General features: G+C 38.0%; 3 protein-coding genes across 3 annotated transcripts; all 3 read left to right on the forward strand.

Moving 5' to 3' along the window:
* The first annotated feature begins 1,413 nt into the window (after positions 1-1,413).
* Positions 1,414-7,706, forward strand: LOC140010379 (probable isoprenylcysteine alpha-carbonyl methylesterase ICMEL2). The gene is made up of 11 exons (XM_072057168.1): positions 1,414-2,272; positions 3,271-3,347; positions 3,905-3,974; positions 4,062-4,142; positions 4,634-4,708; positions 5,099-5,200; positions 5,311-5,448; positions 5,693-5,758; positions 5,864-6,007; positions 6,484-6,574; positions 7,180-7,706. The coding sequence occupies exons 1-11, from the start codon at positions 2,019-2,021 to the stop codon at positions 7,339-7,341; spliced, it is 1,260 nt and encodes a 419-aa protein (XP_071913269.1). The 5' UTR covers positions 1,414-2,018; the 3' UTR covers positions 7,342-7,706.
* A 1,161-nt stretch (positions 7,707-8,867) lies between these two features.
* Positions 8,868-13,332, forward strand: LOC113697828 (protein GAMETE EXPRESSED 3-like). The gene is made up of 10 exons (XM_027217418.2): positions 8,868-8,903; positions 8,988-9,299; positions 9,695-9,941; positions 10,367-10,481; positions 10,528-10,700; positions 10,921-11,007; positions 11,555-11,587; positions 11,718-11,777; positions 11,849-11,991; positions 12,549-13,332. Exons 1-10 carry the CDS (start codon positions 8,868-8,870, stop codon positions 13,152-13,154), a joined length of 1,812 nt encoding a protein of 603 aa, XP_027073219.2. The 3' UTR covers positions 13,155-13,332.
* A 1,091-nt stretch (positions 13,333-14,423) lies between these two features.
* On the forward strand, positions 14,424-19,981 carry LOC113698756 (uncharacterized). The gene is made up of 9 exons (XM_027218690.2): positions 14,424-14,563; positions 15,471-15,902; positions 16,099-16,180; positions 16,274-16,349; positions 16,861-16,941; positions 17,791-17,924; positions 18,103-18,352; positions 18,557-18,620; positions 19,157-19,981. Exons 2-9 carry the CDS (start codon positions 15,518-15,520, stop codon positions 19,693-19,695), a joined length of 1,611 nt encoding a protein of 536 aa, XP_027074491.2. The 5' UTR covers positions 14,424-14,563; positions 15,471-15,517; the 3' UTR covers positions 19,696-19,981.
* The last annotated feature ends 10 nt before the right edge of the window (positions 19,982-19,991 follow it).

The raw sequence follows: 19,991 nt of genomic DNA on the forward strand, positions 1-19,991 counted from the left end.
TCTGCATTTACATGAATACCATTTGAGAAGGTTGTGCTTGTTAAGGACACGGTGGTTCTACGACGAGCCTAGGAACAATTATGCAATGCACTGGGTAGTTGTGGCTGGTATTTTTAATTGGGAGCTTGCAATTACGAGCTGTGTGAAGAATTTGCTCACATGTTAATTGTTGCTTCTTCCGGCGCCCCCCGCCCCCCGCCCCGGGGGTTGGGGGGAGAGACCTACATTGCTTCCTATAGAGACGGTTTTTTCTCTGTATTCTGGCATTTCCTGGAAGGTCGACCTACATTGCTTCCTATAGAGACGGTTTTTTCTCTGTATTCTGGCATTTCCTGGAAGGTCGTCATGCGGGCCTGTGAGGTTGACGATGGATCAGATGAGATGAACAGCGTGGGGGGGGGGGGTTTGGGTTTCTGCATTACACCTCATGGAGTGGTGGTCCACTATTACTGTAGTGATTTTTTTTTTTTTTTTGTCAGTAACATTTGTATGACTTACTCTATTTTAATTTTTAGGGGGAGGGGAGTCCCTAATCTAAGGGGAGGGAAGTCTAAGTAAACTGTGATAGGGGTCAGTGGGTATACAAATTCAATTAGATCAAGGGAGTGTTATAGCACAATTCTTAAATTCAATCCAAGAGGGACTTAAGTCCCTTCCTGGTTAAGTGATAAGTTGATCGAGTTCCTACATAGTGCACTTTAAAAGGGACGAGGAATGGCAGTTATGACAAGTAAACTGCACGAAGCTAGAATGGCGGTTGCCTTGTCTTTATCAGCATGGGACCAAATTAGTGTGGTGGCGTTGCCTCGTTCGTTGGACCAAATTGGACACTGCACACATGTCTCTGCTTAGCCATTTGGGGAATCAACGGAAAAAAGCGATTAAGGATTGTGTTCTGGTGGCGGTGACGTAAACGCAACCACACTAATTACATGTGTTCCATATAATTCTGAGATGGTGATGGGTGAATCCCAAGCGTAACTTCTGCTTGCTTCCACGAAGGGCGCCGCGTGGGGTTTCACCGACCCCTTATTATCCTCTTCGTGTTTTTTTAGTAACGAGTGTGAATACCTATGTTATATATACGGTGGTGGTGACGTTATTGAAATAAAAAAAAATTAAAAAAAGGGTAAATTGAAAAAAATAAAAAAAAATTGTAACACAATTAAAATTTAAAATTTATCTAACAATAATTTGAAGTATGATAAAATATACGATGGTCCTGTTATTTTTTAAAATTTTTATAAAAAAATGTGCTGTGTTGATTTCAATTTAATTTAATACATACACGTAAGATAAATAGGTGAAAGTGTTTGAATTGAACAATTACGTACGATGTCGAGCGGCAGTGGTGGTGGCAAACAGAGAGAGTAGTGTGAATGAGAAAAGCAATAATAATAGCACGAAGCGTGAGGGGATGCACTACCTTCAAATTCAATTGGACCATTGCCAGTCTCAACTCAACCTCTGCAAAACGCGTCCTTTTACCCTTTTTCACTTCCTTTTCCTTCCTTTCTTTTCTTTTCTTTTCTTTTCTTTTCTTTTTTACCCCTCTTCTTCTACGTCGAGTAGTCGCCAAGAAGGAGGAGCGTAGTTACCAGCAGAGCAGAGCAGTTGTTTTCTTGTCATAAGCAGGCACCATCCATCGGACAAAGAAACCTGCGAAGACAAATGCAGACAGCACAGCAATCCACCCCCTCCCCTCCCCGCTGGGCGGCATTATTTATTACGTGAATGAATGATAATTTGATTGCTTGATCCTGACGCCGCTGCAGAAGCACTTGTGAATGCTCCGAGTCCCCACATAACATTCTGCACTGCGTTGTTTACTCCAAGCAACTCTCTCTGCTTCTCTGTCTGACGCCAGAGAAAAGGCAACTCGTGCAAGCCAAGCGACTCTTCCTTTATAAACTAGTAATTTTCACAGATCCACAGACACAAGAAAAAAGAACAAGGATCACGTTCTGCAACCCCCGAATTATAGTAGAAGTGTAATATAGTCGCCCAGGATCAGGATCATGGCCACCACCTCTGCCAGTCTTCCCTCAAGCAAGTCTTGCGATGCTATAAAGCAAATGGAGATTGAGCCCCTGTGTTCTCCTACTGGTTCCACCTCTTCTACCCTCGACCACCTCCACCCCAGGCGGAGACCCATAAAGAAGCCCTTGTCAGCGCCAGCGCGTCAACAATCCTTTAGCCGTGAAATGCGCCACGCCGCCGCCGAGACTTATCTGCTCACCACCCTCAGCTTCAAGCTTCTTTCTTACCTCGGGTAAGCTTACCCGCTTCTCCGGCTGACTATTGTATGACTAGTATCCACTTTCTCAATTCTTCCTCGTTTTCCCTCTCCTGATAGCTAGAAGATAGCCCTTGTTGATTTTTTTTCCTTTTTTTCCCCCAATCTACTTGTCTTTTATAGTAGTTCGAGAGCAGCCGATTTTCGAAATGTGTCATCGTGTTAGATGCGAACGCTTTCGAAGGCTTTGTCGTATTTGGAGAGTTTAAGAAGATGATGCTTTTTTGCGATGTAAGATTGGGGACTTTGGGATTTCTGGTACACCTATGCGACAATTCAAGTCTTTTCACGAGTTTGTATCAGCAGTAATTGATAACTGAAACACTTGGTAGTTTGAAGCAGGACGAGATGCCAAATAGATGGATGCAATTTGATTGAGGAACGCAATGATAGAGGAGAAAGTGTGTCGAAGTTACGTAGCTGAAAATGGACTAAACTATCGAAAGAAATGTGTATGACTTCTTCAATACTTTTAGCGCTTGTCCAGAAAAATCAGTTGATATGGTTAAACAAAATCGTACTGCTACTTAAAGTTCTAGATGCATGCCTATCGGGAGCGTCGCAGATTTCGTATTTGCTTTTGAAAAACTAATTCCTCTTAGGTTATATATATATATATATATATATATATATATATATATATATATATATATATATATATATATATATTAGACACAACTGAGTTGAACTAAATAGTACAGGATATATGTAAGAGGTGGTAAATTGGTGTTTGCATACTGGAGAGGTCCCTTGTATAATTTTACATAGTGTTGGGATTTATTTCACAGAGAAAGCAAACGCGTATTTCATTTTGGAAAAGCAACTTGTTCATTGGTGTTCTCAAATCATTTCTAATATGAATATTGCAGGCCTGAAAACTCTATATCCGTTTTAACCAGATGATTTTCTGGTAATCTATACTATAAAATTTGATGCTGGTTTCTATATTGTTTCTGATCATATGTTTTATACAGGGTGGGCTACCGGTGGATCATGAGACTCATAGCTCTTGGGATTTATGCCATGTTACTCATGCCAGGATTTCTCCAAGGTAACTATGAAGTGCACCCCGCACAGACACTTGTTTCCTATGACACACTCGTGTCTCCTTTTTCTGTTTTCAGGTGCAAAGTGCTTGAGCAAACTCATCACCCCCTTATGCTTATCAGTAATTTAAAATTAAAAAATGACATGAATTTTGAATTCTTTATAGATATATAAGATCATTAACTATTGATGACTGTTAAAAATTGTACAGGCCAAAATATACACGCACACACTCACATATATACATATATACATATATATTCATACACATGTCTATATATATGTGTGTAGGTATGTATGTATGTATTTTGGTGTATACTGCATCACATGAAAGGTTCTTCTCTTTTATTTCTTGTTCAATGAATGATTTAAGCTCAAAAAGAGTTATCTGGAACCTCCATGGTGTTTCTCTTCATTGACTGGGGCCACATGTTTCTACTGCTAGCAGAATTGCATAGAAAGTGTTTATAGTTCCATGAATAGGATGTGCACAGTTCAATCTGAGATAAGGGGACGTAGTTGTGAACTAAGAGAAGTATAACTTATGTCCTTACTTTGCAGTTGTATTTTATTATTACTTTTCAAGCCAAGTTCGTCGAAGTGTCATTTATGGAGATCAACCAAGAAACAGGTAATAATGCACATGTTCGAACTTGTTTGCTATATTTTCTGATCCAAAGTATCAAACCATGCCCATTAAGATGCCAACATTTCACAGGCTGGATCTACATCTGCCTCCAAGACAAGATTGCAAAAAACCTGTTGTGATATTTGTGACTGGTGGAGCCTGGATCATAGGGTGAGTAAGGATTCTCTAACTTTTGCTCTTTGTATATATTGTTTCTTTATTCCCTGCCAAGCTCTACCTTCTATAGTTTCTATATTCTTTCTTTTATATCTATTACATCTGTGCCCTCTATATTTATGTAAGGCTGAAAATATGGAATTTAGAATTACCATAATTGAGACTTGAGATCAGAGCTGCCTATGCACAGAGATGGACCATTTTTTGGCGATAGGCATAGCGATCAGGGCAATTCTTCATGAAATCTAGTCACCGGATCAAGTGGCCTAATTCTTTTATTATCTTTTTTTTTTTAAAATATCAGTAAGGTACATTGAGGCTTATCAGAGTTCACGACCTTTATCTTCCTGTATGTTGAAGATGGCTAAGTGAAAGAAAAAAGGGCCCCTTTGCATACCCTACATGTTGATAGTTTGTTCATTGGTAAAGCTATAATTTTTAATTGGCCAAAAGAAGGCATTTTTATCCTTATTTTATGCATGCAGATACAAAGCATGGGGTTCTCTCCTAGGGCAGCAATTAGCTGAAAGAGACATCATTGTAGCATCCCTGGATTATAGGTAATTTACTTACCTGAAGCTTCATGCATAGTGCAGGATAGATACTTTTACCCCTGAATTAATTGTTTAAAATATTTTTATGCAAGAATTATATCCATTAAGGAACCAAATCTTTATGCATTTGAAGAACTGGACAAGTATTTATGGTTGATTTTCCAATGTGTACTTTCTGCATTACTATTATTGTGCCTCTGGGCTCACAACTTATGCTTCCCAATTAGTAGTTTTTCAAACATATCAATACCTCTTATGAACTTCTATTTTAGTGTCTTTCTTTATCATTCGTACATACCTATGTTCTGTTTCTATGGTTTATCTGTAATTCAGGCCGATAGCAGTTATAAACAATACTGTTACTTAATGTTCATCACATTTCTGTCCTGCGTGCAGAAATTTTCCTCAGGGGACAATCAGTGATATGGTTAAAGATGTTTCTCAAGGAATAGCTTTTGTTTGCAACAATATCAGTGGTTATGGGGGTGATCCAAACAGGTTATTTGTCTATTTATAAGTTTCTTTGGTTGCAATTACAGATGAGTTCTTTTAGTTGCCTATGTCTTTTTTCTCATCTTACATCTCATGTGCATTACCTTTCTGTTCAGGATTTATCTAATGGGCCAATCAGCTGGTGCACATATAACTGCATGTGCTCTTATGGATCAGGCATTCAAAGAATCTAGAGGAGAGGACGTTGCATGGTCTGTCTCCCAGATGAAAGCTTATTTTGGCTTATCAGGGGGGTAAGCATCATTCATCATATTTATGGGCCAAACAACATCTGCCTCCCTACTTCCCCATAAATGTAGATGCTGATATCATATTTTGGTTTCTAAATCCTTGTTTTGGTTACTTTTTTTAGTCTCTCTCTCTCTAATACAAACAATTTAAATCTTTTTAACACACATGTACGTACACTTTTTCTCCTTTAGCTAGTTGGCATTACTGTTATCATTGTATGCATGATGTTTGGTATTGTGTTGACAGGTACAATCTACCCAACTTAGTTGACCATTTCCATTCTCGAGGCCTGTACCGCTCCATCTTTCTGAGGTTTGTTTAAGTGATATGTCTTAAATGGTGTGTAAAAGTACTTATATTTTAGTTATCACCTCTCTTGCTCTGTAAAGTTGATATTTGGTGTTTTCAAATTTGCAGTATAATGGAGGGGGAGCAATCCTTGAAACAATTTTCACCTGAAATTCTTGTTCAGGTCTTGAGCTCAAAAGATGTAGTCTCTATACTGCCCCAGATATTCCTTTTTCATGGCACTTCAGATAGTTCCATACCATCAGATGCAAGGTTTGTTACCTTTTTTAAATAGCAGTAAACTGTCTTTGGTTTTTTAAACACGATATGTGCATCCTTCTGAAGCAACAGCTTACTAATTGATGAAATAATAAATAAATCATTCTAGAAAAGGAGTGTTAGAAGTACATATTTCCTCTGGTGTAAGTCAACTGGTGATAATGCTAATTCTTTTAATAATATCCTCTCTTCAAAGGAGCTCTTGGTTTGCCCAGTTATAGTCTCTTACCCCTTAATTATTTAGTGTTGATAGAACTTGAGGCGGTTAACATGATTTTTGGGTGCCCATTGAAGGAATTTGTGCGAAAAACCTTGCATAGAAGTTCTGCTGCTTGATCTTTTTAATTCTTGCCATTGATGTGAAATTTTTGCAGTAGTATAATGTAGCCAAGAATATTGAACCACAGTGGAGTAACAGTTCTTAATAAGTTGAGTTCAGTGTATCTGGATTAATTTGTTTGCCTCTGCAGTAAAGCATTTGTAGATGCTCTTAAGAGAGTTGGGGCTCAGGCTGAGTTGATTTTATACGATGGAAAAACACATACCGATTTGTTTCTCCAGGTATGTGATATCTGAGATTGATCTTATCATCTGTTCATGTTCATTTAGTTAGTGTGATTTATAGATCATGATAGCAGTCAAAAAGTGGACAGGATGGAATAGAATGTATATCATGAGTGGGCAAGGACTTTGTGTAACATATTCATGGGTGGAACTATCTTCTGTTTAATTGTGTATGTTTTCCAGCTTTTTGGTTATAGGAGCCTTTCGGTTTCTCTGACCAATCAATGAAAATTAAGCTGTGGATGATTCTAGGGTTCAGGTTGTGATTTTGGAGGAAAGTTAAAAGATTGGAAATAGTAAATGAAAGTCATCAATAAGTAGAAACTGGTTTTTAGCTAATCTCAACTGAAGCTACTAACAAGACATGAGGAAAGAAATAAGAAAAGCCTAAGTGAAACTACAGTTGCTTGAAGATCAAAAAGGCTAGCTTTCAGAAAATATAGGGATTTGAGTCTCAAACAAAACAATAATATGTTCATTTACTACTTCAAATGTTTTGTGTCATATTGTCTGAACAGTGGAATTAGCATAATGAAACAATTCTACAGTAGTGAAATGGCGGCATTTCCTATCGCAGCCTGATTGTGTGTCTCAACATACAGGATCCTCTCAGAGGTGGTAAAGATGAACTGTTTGACTATGTGGTTGCCTTTATACACGCCGATGACACAGAAGCTCTTGCTAAGGATGCTGCGGCACGTCCAAGGAGACGGCTTGTTCCTGAGATTTTGTTGAAGTTGGCGCGCATTGTCAGCCCCTTTTAATCCTTCCGGCTGCATTCTAGCAGACCTTCTTCATGTCTGCGTGACTGAGAAGAAAGTGGCTTCCTCCTCAAATTTCTGTTGGAGTTGGCTCCCATTTTAAAAGGCTAGGACGATGATCAATGCTTTTAACTTTCATTTGTTAATGTCCATTTCTAGGTATTGATGATCGTTCGCGGATATTCTACTATGCATCTGCTTTCTTTAAATTTATTTTTTATTTTTCTTTTTTGGGCTTGACATCGCGGCATTCGGTATGAACCGTCCAATAGAAACTGTAGGAGAAATATATATATATATATATATACATTCATTCTTGTATGAACTTCAGAAGACTGCCCTTATAATGGAGATTTACACTTGCAGAATTGTTGTACCTCCTGAACGTGAGGTCATTTATTTGTTTAGCCTTTTATTTTGTTCTTTTTTCAAAAAATCTAAAAGGGAAAAAAATTAAAAATTAAAAGAAAGGAGGAAAGCAAGTACCCTGCTGCCCAATATCTTTATAAAAAAAAAAAAAAAAAAAATTGGAAGGGAAAAACTACTACAAGATAATATCATTGTAGCACATCCATCCAATGGTCAAATGCAATAAACCTAGCTTAAATGATGGCAATCGTCCAATGCAGTAAATCATATCTAGTTTGAATGATGGCAAACTTGTTAACTTGTTGGGGAAGTTGGGCTGAATAATAAGGCAAGAGGGATTGCCAAATGCAATAAATTTAGTTTAAATGATGTGAAATGATAGGGCGGATTATAAGTAGTAGAAGGTTTTGAATTTAAAATTTTTTATTTAATCAAAAAAAAATTAAACAAAACAAAAAATTGATGGCAAAAAAATACGATGCCAAACGCGGTCCGAGTAGCAGTTTTCTCCCGCCACTGTTGGGGCCGTTAAAGCAATACATGGTCGTCTCCTCTGTTTCAAATTGCCAAATTGCGTGTTTTGTAAGTGGAGGATGTCTTTGCAGGCTCAATTGCCTCTGATGCTAGTAGTCGTGTCTATTGGATCTGCCTTGGTTGTGTCCTATGAGCAATTTCAGAAATTCCCGGTTTCGCCACAGTCATTCACAGGTCCTCCTCCTCTTCATCCCTCCAGAATTCTCGTTAATGATAATGTCGTCATTTAGGAAGTGTTCTGACTTTAAACTGGCTCGATACTTTTCTCGAATGCACTGTTGGTTTTACATTTCATTCCCCATTTTTCTTTTCTTATTTTCCCCAGCACAAGAGCCCCTCAAGAAACCTGCTCGCAGGCTTGCCAAACCATTGATAGGGGATGACGGGCGGGTATACGCCTGTTCGGAGAAAACATTCTATTCTTTCCATAAAAATGGTTCCATTGCTTGGACAGTAACTCTCAACTACTCATGCAATTCGCATATAGCTCCAGAGCACGGTGGTTCAAGAAAGGCAAGATTTTTTGCGCAACATACGACTCAATTGTTTTGCTTTTGTTCCTTTTTTAGATGTTATGGACAGAATATCAGCCTTCAAGTGCCTACAAATTTTCAAACTTGTGTAATATGAGTTTCCTCCGGCACATTGCATTGCTTTCAAACGTGATATGTATGTGTGTATGTGGCCTTTTTTTTTTTTGGGGTATGTCCATTATGTATTGATATTAGACGCCCTTTTGTTGGCAGATATATTTGGTTGCAGAAAACAGAGTTCTAAAAATCAATCCTTTGAATAATGATCCTTATTCTACTGTACAAGAGTTCTTTGGCCCAGAACCGGGGGAAATTATTGGCCTTGCTGTAAGCGTATCAAGTTCATGTGTTATCATCAATGTCAGAAACAGGGGGCTTTTTGCATATAGATTGCAGGGACAACTACTCTGGACTGCTGGCCCTGTACTTTATCAACACGGATATCGCCAAGGTTGTAGGAAAAACATTTCAGACTGTTACTTTTCATCTAACCCCGTGATTGATCATTGTGAAGCTAATATATATGTAAGATTCAGGGATCCTTATGAGCGTTCTTAATCATCCAGCGGCTATATTAGTTAAGATAGGCTTGCTTTTGTCCAAAACCTCTGTAAAAAGGCAAATTTCACTCGTGAAGAACCAAGTAATCGTGCTCTCATGACTCTGATTTTAATTCTCTGGCTGAATAGTTTTACATGTCTTGCTGCTTTCACTGACCAGGGAAACAATTCCTCTGGAAATGTCTCTTCCAAATTATTTTAGTTATTGGTTGAATATAACTACATTCAGTAGATATTGACTGAACCTCTTCCTTTGTTCAATTTATGACATTAAATTTGACTAGATTTTCACACAAGGCAAAGGATTGTGGATGCTTAATGTACACAGGATTTTCACTCCAATCTGTTGTTACCTTGCAGATCTCAAATACTGAAGGAGAGCTGTATGCATTATCAGTACGCAGTCCTCATTTCAAATGGATCCAGGATCTTAGTTCATTTGACACGAGATTTACAGTCACCCCTGCAAACAATGGCCTCTTGTATGTTACTCTCCCTGATCGAGCTCTACTGCTGGCACTAGATGTTTACACGGGAAGTATTCTGTGGCAGGGAAGCACTGGGCCTCTAAGCTCAGAAGATTATGCACCGGCTGTTGATTCCAATGGTAATGTAAATTTCATGCATATAACTTAGTAGCAATTAAATGCTAAAAGACTACAATTCAGGCTCTAAAAATTGTACTATAGATTCCAGTTTTCCTCTCAAAAGCACTGACAGCACATTCTGAAACAGTTTGTGAGAAGAATTTCAATTATATTTTGAGAACTTAACAATTAACAAGAAGTTTGAAGATATACTGGTGGAACTAGTGCTTTCGAAGGCTATTTTTGAAGTATGCAGTTGGTGTTCACATGTTAGGGAGTAAATCTGAAGTTACTGCTATTGATTGCTTCATCACCGCTTAGAAGATGCTGATGTGATATCATCATTGTGTATTCTGCTGTGTTAAAGATGCAGATATGAACCAGCTAGCAGTACTTTTAGCACTATGCCGATAAAATTACTTATTGTTACTTCAACAATTCACAGGCTGGATATCCATCGGCTCACTGGATGGATTCTTGTACTCATTTTCACCAACAGGCTCACTTAAGAAATTTCCTGAAGTGGCAAATCCAAGTTTCATCATCCAAGTTAGTCCTATCATAATATTGTATATTATACATAATATTATGTATAATATTAATGTATATAAATATCATCCGGTATGGAGTTTATGTGTCTCAGACAGAGATGGAGGGAAAAGTTGGCCACACGATTGGAGATTATAATTTCATCTCAGCCTCAAAACCAAAAAGTGTTCTGTTTACAAGAATTGTTCCAGCTACCGGTGCCGTTGACTGGTTCGAGAGCTACCCTCCAGGTAATCTTTTTGTTTGTGCACGGGAGTTCTCACCCTAACACTTGTTGGTTAATTTCAAGTTAATTGTTTCTAACAGGTCCTAAACATTGGAATCTAGGCCTAGTAAACAGGATACATTCTCTTTGCAGTTATTCACCTTTCAATTTGAGATGGGATTCTTTTTCTGACTTGCTGAGCTTCTAATGTTAATTGCTATATCTGTTGTTGATTGCTGTCACAGGTCAATTTTCACACAAGCTCTCTCAGAGTGATTTGCAGCAATTCAAGCTGGATGAGAGTATCATTCTCTATTTCTTTGCAGCTTCAAGTGAGCTTTAGATCATTGATTTTCTTTTTGATTAGTTTTAGGGACACAGTCTATAAATGTGGTGGTTGAAAGTTGAAACTGCAGAATTATATTTTCAGTTGGGTTCCTTCAAACACCCGCACTTTGAAGGCACCCGCATTGAGTGGGGAGAGATGATCTTTTTGGAACTAACCAGTTATTAATAGAGTAGACAAGTTGAATGAAGCCCTTTTGAGCCTTGGAATCATGGTTCCCAAACACCTGAGTCTCTATTATGGCAACAACAGATTTCCTCGGTGAAAAGAATATACTATTTCTTTTGAATTAAGACCGTAGAGGTTACATCAGTTCAAGATATCTTAAAAAGAATCACTCCATTTTCCAATTATCACTAATTTTTCCCTTAGATCAGTAGATTGTCAGGTTTATCCCTCTACCCTCAAGTTTGAAGTTGGAAGTCGAGCACTGGTTCCCTAATTTTTTATGGAATTCTTGCTTGTAACCATTTGTTCTCATATAACCTAGCTCAATTTGAAATGTGAACATCTATTTTTTGGTTTTGATGCAGGTATTGGAAACTCATTGCCCTGTCGCACCACACGTAATGATCTCTCACTGCACCAATTAATTGTTATTCTCACAACTTGGAGGAAATATCGAATATGTGATGATAGTTGTTGCATTCAATGATGTTCTTGGTCACGGTTAGAAATTCACTTTTACCTTTCCAGGTCAGAAGTTCGCCTCCAGCTGCTCACAAGCTAGTGCCAAGAACATCAGCATCTATGCAGGTGATTTCCGAATATTTTAGCGATATCGACAATTCAAATAGCTTAAACTGCCTGCGTTTTCCTTTTCTCAGGCAATGAGAAGACGATTATGTTACTTTTGTTGCTTGAAACTACAATAATGCTTACACTAGCAGCACTGGTACGATATTGCTGCGTATTTTGGAAGAAAAGGAAGCTTCAAAGTCAAGGTCTTGGAAAATTCCTGGAGAAGAGAGTAAGTGAATTCCTTTCTTCGCAGGGGAAAACTTTTTGCTCGCAAGGCAAGATTACAGTAGCAGTAGTGGTTAAAGTCGCTACTCTCTTTCTTTAGTCCATATTATGAGAGATATTAACCAAAAAAGACTCCCCAACTTTTGTTGGGAAATATCCAGCCTAAAGCACAGCTGTCCTTTAGAAAAATTATTGTCATTGGCACAAAATTAAAAACTTAGAAATATCTTGTGTGGAGGTCAATTGTGTATTTGTCCGCCTCAGCAACGGGTGCTTGGAGGGGGGCCTCCCTAGCTCAAGTGGTACCAAGACTTCGACCCCAAGACCCTTACCCCAAAAGGACCAGGGTTCGAATCCTGGGGAGGTCCCCCTACTAGCTCAAGTGGTATCAGGGTTTCAACCCCAAGACCCTTACCCCAAAAGGACCGGAGTTCGAATCCTGGGGAGGCCCCCCTCCAAGCACCCGTTGCTGAGGCGGACAAATACACAATTGGCCTCCACATCTTGCACCTTCACTACTTTCGCTTTTTGCGGTAACATATTTGTGCCTTTTCAATCCAGCATTCTCTTAGGCTCCAGAAGAAAGCATTTGATAGGAGCATTACAGAACTTGAGCAGAAAGCTGCAGAGGAAGCTGTACCCAATGAAGTGCTGGAACAACTGAGCGTTTTGGTAAAAGAAAGGGAAGGCATCCAAAGGAAGCTCTCAACAACATATAGTTTGGGAAGGGATGGAGCTGGTTTGCAACCAAAACCTGTCCTCCCTTTGTCTAATGGGAAAGCAAGGAGCTATTCTTTCCAGGGTGCAACGAAAGAAGCAAGTGTGACCATCTTTCACACATTCAGTGATACTGATACCTCGTCAGGTGGCAGCACGGAATTTGGGGCTGACGAGGATTTGCCTGAAGAAAAAGATTCAACAGTCAAGGGTAAGGGAAAAGCACCTGTTGAAGTACAGAGTTCAAGTGATAATGAGATTTATGAAGAGGATCACCGGATAAGTCCATCAATCTTAGCTTCAAGCTCAAGCGGATTTCCTGATCGTGTGTTTAGTGAACATTCATTCAATGAAATAGAAGAAGATGGAAAAACTGACGAGGGACAGAACAAAACTGCACAGATTGGTGGCATGAGCATAAGGAGGAGGGCCCTGCCTTCACTAGATTAGAAGCTGGAGCTTTTTGTGCTTAGAACCAAAGATACCTCCAATGTAGTCAGACTAACGTTCTCAAGACGATCATTCTCAGTGTTTGTTGCCGATTTTCCATCAGATATTCATCATAGAGACCGTAAACTCCAATTATGATCAACAGAGGACAACTCGGTCAAGAAGGCTGGTTTTGCCACCCAGAATGAATTTCTTGAAATATGCTAGTAATTTGTTATCCAGAAAGAAAGGGGAAAAAAAATAAAAGGCAGCTCATATATCTAATTGACTAGATTAAACACAAGGAGAACCAACCATTACTAGAGTAGTTAGATGTGATGGATTAGGAGAGATTTAAAAGCTCTTCTTCCGTGCAACTTACCGTAGAGTAGATGCAGCTTACCGTGATTGTTAATTTGTTAGAGATACTATAATTTTACTGAAGTGGTTATTATATTCAACAGTTTGTCCTACTTAAAATCCTGTATTTACCAGTATGTTCCAAAAAAAAGACTGTATGAATGAAACTATAGGCTTTGAAATGAAGTAATAGGTTATGAAAGCCAAATTTAAAAAAAAAAAAAAAAAAAAAGAGTGACTTAGGGTGTATTTGATGAAATTAAAGTCTGAAATCTGAAGTCTAAATCCATTAAATTGTTGAATTGTTAAGTATTATATTTGAGTACATATCACCTTTAATAATAAATGAATAGCATATCACTTAATTTTAAAAATAAATTTTACTTAAGAAATTCAGTATCACTTAATTAATTAAAATGATCAATTTTTTGTTATTAAACAATTCGAATATATTAAGATCTGAATCCATTAAATTTAAGTGCTGAACTGAATTATCAAAATAGGATTTATACTAGTTCTTCGTCCACTTATAATCTAGTCACTCGTGACTAAATTTTCCCCTGTATAAATATCCACAACAAAAACTTCACAGCCAAGTGCTATGTTTTGGTAAACACACAAAAAAGGAAGGTGAAATTGGATAGTTTTATATTATAAATCAGAATTTGCAAGTCCCCACCGTATAATATTTTCCTTGTATTTAATGCTTAAGAATCTGAAAAAGCAAAGGTACGGCTTTTAGCTACGGGTCTGCGACCATGATTTTCCTAAGATGAACGGGCTGCGTCCAACAGAAGCCCAGCCCAGTACTCGAATACAGATTTGAGATTCCAAAACGCGTTCGTACCCCAAAATTAAATTTAAAAAAAAAAAATCTAAAAGGCTTTGGTTTTTTGGAATCTAAAATGATCTCTCCTTCAAGTCTCTTCAATCTTGGACTGGAGGAAGACCGATTAATGTCTCTCTCTTTCGATTATATTCTTTAATTCTTCCAACTCAATTTATTAGGAGGGAAAAAATTCACCGATTTTGGACTTTTGAAGACCTCCAATTTTGCATCATTATCCCGGGTAAGTAAAAAACCCAATTGCAGCTCCCCTTTTTCTTCTTTTTTTTAATCATTAGATCTACATTTCGAAGCCAATTACGAAAGTAATGATGCAATTACGAAACCCTAATCCATCTGTTAGTGTTAATAAAGAATTTATGTAAATTTTTGCTGCTGGACTACGGCTGTCAGTGTTTGGCATCTGATTTCTGATCATTGATTTGTTAATTTGTGTTTTTAGGGTTTTCCGTTGGTGATTTGTTTGTTAATGTCTTACTCACTAAAGGATTTTATCTCTTATTTTGTATCTATTGGTCTGTTGATGAGCATATTAGTATTGTTAAAACTGGGAATTTATGGATGCTTGTTGCTGATTTTTGTAGAAGATGAGTGAAACATGTGTACCACAACCTTTTCCCCAACATTACTGTTCCATGTGCTTATCGACGGGCACATGGAAAGGGGACTTCAGCTAGGAGGCGCATTATTATCTGACCTGCAAAATCTGATCTAAAACACCAAAGCATTCACAAAGTCAAACTCTTTTTGCAATATCGTCAACCTTTGTTTTTCTTTGTCTTAAGCAAGAAAGGATGATAAAGTAGCTATGTTTGAGCTAGTCAATGTAGTCAACCTTGGTAACTCAACGTGTAATTGGTGTGAAGAACTTGCAAATTTTTTGTTGCTAGCTTCTTGCTAGTGTAGTTGGTAACTCAAACAATCTTTTCTGATGAGTCCACTATATCTAGGTTTCTGATTCTACTTTGGCCTGGGCTGTCCGTTTGCTGAGTATCATTTTTGATATGCATGTACTTCTGCATACTTGGATTATGTCTTTCTCAAAATTAATTTTGAGGTTCTAATTCAAGATTTTCTTGAAATGTTTCACAAAGATGTTGTGAACTAATTGGTTGAGTATAATGATGCAGCATAATTGCTTCTTTAACTTGAATTCCCAAGAAAACGGTTTCTAATAATGGAGACTGAGGATATTATCAGCCTTCCTGCTAATAGCCCTGGAGATGGAAGTGAAGATAATGATTACAGATGTGAGCCTGGTAAAGTGGATTGTCAATCTGGAAAGCTTGAGGTTGAAGAAGTCAAGGAAATTGGAGAGATCCTTGGGCACTCAGGTGACACCGCTGATGGAGATGATCAACTTCTGCTGGCTACTGAAAATGATAAAACAATGCATGATAACCCATCCAGCTTGGAAGTTAGTTTTGAACTGACTGAAACTGTAGCAGCCACCTGCTTAAGTCCTGTAAGGCATGCTGGTAATGGTAGTCTTGCTCTGAAAGATGAAAGCTTTCTCAACAATCACAACAAAGATGGTTTTGCTGTTAGTAGTCATGAGATTGGTGCGATTCTATCCCATGTCATCATTTTTCCTTTTCAACTCAAACAATGAATCTAACCTGCAAAAGACTTGAAATTCTGGATCCAAAAGACAATGCTACTTTGCCTCTAGTATTGATAAGCTCTTGAGTTTCCAGCTTTCAATGAGTTTATTCTATAGGTTCCTAATGCTTTGTTTCCCTTAATTTTTCCTTCCAGTGTTATCTGGTGCTAAGAGATCCCGAGCTACTGTTGACGAGCAGCAACCTTCAGTACAGGTCACCTATAAGTCCTTGACAAGGTATGGAACCTTGTTATTCAAATTCTATATGGTTGACTATTTCTAAAACAATTCTTCCATTGCTTGATTGCTGATCTCGCTTAATTTATCCAGAGATAGTAAAAGAAAGCTTGAGGAGCTATTACAGCAGTGGTCACAGTGGCACGCTCAGCATTGCTCTTCATCAAAAGTAACTTTCATTCATCTTGAATAGATTATATTAGTTGCTATTTGCTTGTGTGCTCATTTTTAAGCCTCCTGTTTGCTTAATGGTTCTTGTGTCTTTCTTTTTGTGATTAGCTTAGTATTATGTATTGTTCTTACTTTAGTGTTATGTCCTGCCTTAACAAGAAGAAATGCTTTTTACCATTGGCAAGATGCTTTTATCCCTAGTAAAGTTAGTAGAGCCTATAAAACAAATTTTGGTTGATGTTGATAGCCAGAACATAGTGAGCTCTAAGTAATGTAATAAGAAGTGCTGGGGCTGCTAACTGTTTTAACATAATTTGCATTCCGACAAGGAAAAGGAACAATTATTCAAGATTGTCTTAATAAGAATGTTTGTTAGATCATTGCTCTTAGGGTCCAATTCTTGACTCTACTTGATTGGTATTGGAACCAAATTTTCTTTTCTATAACAGATATGTTTGCCTTTTTGCACATACTATCCCAAGTGCTAAAGTGCTACTCTATCAACTCAGGAATCAAGCCAAGTTCTAGAATCTGGTGAAGATACATATTTCCCGGCTCTTCAAGTTGGTGTAGATAAGCATTCTGCAGTGGTATATTTGCTTTCCCTTTAGACATGTTCCTTTGTTGGTTTTCAGTTGATACTAAATTAAAGATCTTCATCTATTTTACTTAATGCAAAATGAGTTACCTGTGCCATTCAGCTTGTGCATTCCAAAAGTTATAAATGTCTGCCTGCCTCATTGTGGGAGCTGATAAACAGAGGGGGGGGGGGGGGCGCAAGCAACAGAAATTATGTATCTCAACATCTTTGAACAAGCTTAAAAAGAACCTTGTTAGCACACCAATGATCTAATAAATGTCAAAGTTGATAATAGTTCTCAGGTCAAAAGAAGGGCTGGATGGGTGAATCAGCTCATTAGTCGAGGGATTGCTAAATTATAAGCCATATTTTATCACAATGCTTGCTGGTTTTTTTAACTTTCAGTAAAATATCTACAGAATGTTAGCTAGTGAAAGATAGAAATCAACTGCTCTTTGTTTAATTAGAGTTAGTTTAGGACTCTCCACTGTTTCCTGTTCTTGGTGCAGTTTAAAATGCTAGTCTTATGCAATTTTCTATCTAGTTTCTCAAACCAAAAAGAAGGGAAAAAAATCCACAGAGTTGGAGTATAGGACTGTACTTAATGTTGGCTCCTGTGTATTCATATCTTCAGATTTGTGTTGAGAAATTGCGATCGCTTGCATGTCTTGATAATCTAATACGATATAAGGCTATTTCTGGATTAATAATTTAGCTTCTTATTATGTTCCTCTGAATAAATGCAGAATGTGATCTGGATTTGGATTTTCCATTGTCTAGATGAGTTAAATGCACTTTGGCAAATTTCTTTAATACCATGTTCTGTCAACTTATTTTAGAAATTCTGTTTTCAATGTAGTCTTTTTGGATGGAGAATGAAACTAGGTGCAGGCAGAACAAGGAAGTCATTCCATTTGATGGAAACTCAGTTCCTGTTTATGATCGTGGATATTCATTAGCTTTAACTGCAATGGATGGTTCAAGTAACTTGGGGTAAAGGATTTTTCATTCGAAATTGAATATGTATGATTTAGTCCCATGTGTTGTCTCCATTTCAGTGACCATCAGATTACCCACATATGGATATTATGTTGTTCAACCATACACTCATGCTTTTCTTTTTCCCTTTCCATTTCCCTTTTAAAATCTAATGTTCTCCTTTGCATGGCAGAGTATTGGAAGTAGTGGAAGGTTCCCGTTGTTTCAATTGTGGTTCATACAACCATGCACTGAAGGACTGCCCCAAGCCTCGTGATAATATTGCTGTTAACAATGCTCGAAAGCAACATAAATCTAGGCGTAACCAAAACCCCAGCTCGCGTAACCCAACTAGATATTATCAGAATTCTCCTGGTGGCAAGTATGACGGACTAAAACCAGGCACTCTTGATTCTGAAACACGCCAGCTTTTAGGACTTGGGGTATGGTAGCTTCTGGGATTTTCCCATCTGCTTTTAAGAATGCTTCATGTGAACTAAATTGTGGTGAATTGGATTCCTTTTTGCGGATCTCGAACTGCAATTATTATTATTATTTTTTTTAGGGGGATGCCTTTTAAGTTGCAGTGTTAGGTTTCATGCAAGTTTAAAATTGCTTATCAAGTGTTTTGTGACTAATTTCTGTAGGAGTTTGATCCACCTCCGTGGCTTAACAGAATGCGAGAAATAGGATACCCACCTGGCTATCTAGGTAATCAGGCATTTCCAAGGTCTTTGATTTTTTAAATTTTCTTGTCATTATTATATAGAGGTCTTTAATGAAAGAAAAATTGTTTTGTTTAGTTTTAACTTGTAGCCATGTGTTTATCTTCCACATTTTGAAGTTGCACTCAGAATGTGTTCTGTATTTCTCATTAGACTTTTTCCTTCCAATAAAACTGCGTGCTTTTCAAGTTTATAATTGAGAAACAGCAATGCAATTTTTCCGCCCTGTTTTGTCCTCCTATTTAGTAGTTTTTTTAAAATCAATTTCTTGATTGGTTGGAAGATAACCCGGCTTTTGATGGTCTGAATCTCATTATTTATATAGATGACATGCCATCTTTGATACCTATTGACACGATTTTCTTATCTCTCCTCCATATTCTGAACCTAGTTGCCTTTATCCTGTGGCCTATAGAAGTGAAAAAAAAAGGGCTTTGCATTTCATTTGTTGGTTTTATTGGTCAGTAATTGAACTTTGAATAGCCTTAAGCAGTATGATGACATCTTGACATTGTTTTTCAGATCCAGACAATGAAGACCAGCCATCGGGTATCACAATCTTTGGTGATGAGGAAAATGGGGAAGATACAGAGGAAGGTGAGATTCTTGATTCAAGCCATCCTGAGCCAGCTAGAAAAATGAGCATTGAATTTCCAGGGGTAAATGCGCCAATCCCACAAAATGCAGATGAAATGCGCTGGGCAGCTGGGCCCTCAGATCTAAATATGTCTAGAAATCGTTCATACAGCAGATCCAATCGGACATCAGATTCTGGAAGCAGAGGTCATTATCATGAGCAGAGGTTGTCAAGGAGCTTTGAAGATGACGAGCCTCCTCCCCCTGGCTGTGAGGTTGGTAGCCCCTCGTGGTCAAGTTATTCTCACAGATATGGTGGCTTTGAACCTGGTTATTCACCCCGGAGTCCAGGAGAGAGTCGAGTGCCAAGAAGCTCTAGTTTTGAGAGATCCTTGTCAGCCAGAGCTAGAAGAAGCCCCGTTGTCCATAACGATTCTTTAAAGCATTTTCCATACGGTAACTTACCTTACTCATCTCCCAGATAGACTGGCGAATTACAATATTCGGGCTGTAGAATTAGATTCCCATGTAACATAAGCATGATTCTTCTTGTGATTTAATGTGTAGTTGCAACGGCATGCATGCTGTCCATCAATGGATGTATGGCATGCTAAATTTTGGTGTGAAAATTCTGTTCAAATAATTTCTTGCTGTACAGTGACTAGATGACTAATGACGAGACTCGGCAGATCTGCGGATACTAGTCTTGTCATTTATTGTGTATCCTTTGGTTTATGAATTCCAAATTGTCAACAGTAATTGTTAGTTTAATATTGTATCG

This window comes from Coffea arabica, chromosome 7c (assembly GCF_036785885.1).
Source record: "Coffea arabica cultivar ET-39 chromosome 7c, Coffea Arabica ET-39 HiFi, whole genome shotgun sequence".
Classification (NCBI taxonomy): domain Eukaryota; kingdom Viridiplantae; phylum Streptophyta; class Magnoliopsida; order Gentianales; family Rubiaceae; genus Coffea; species Coffea arabica.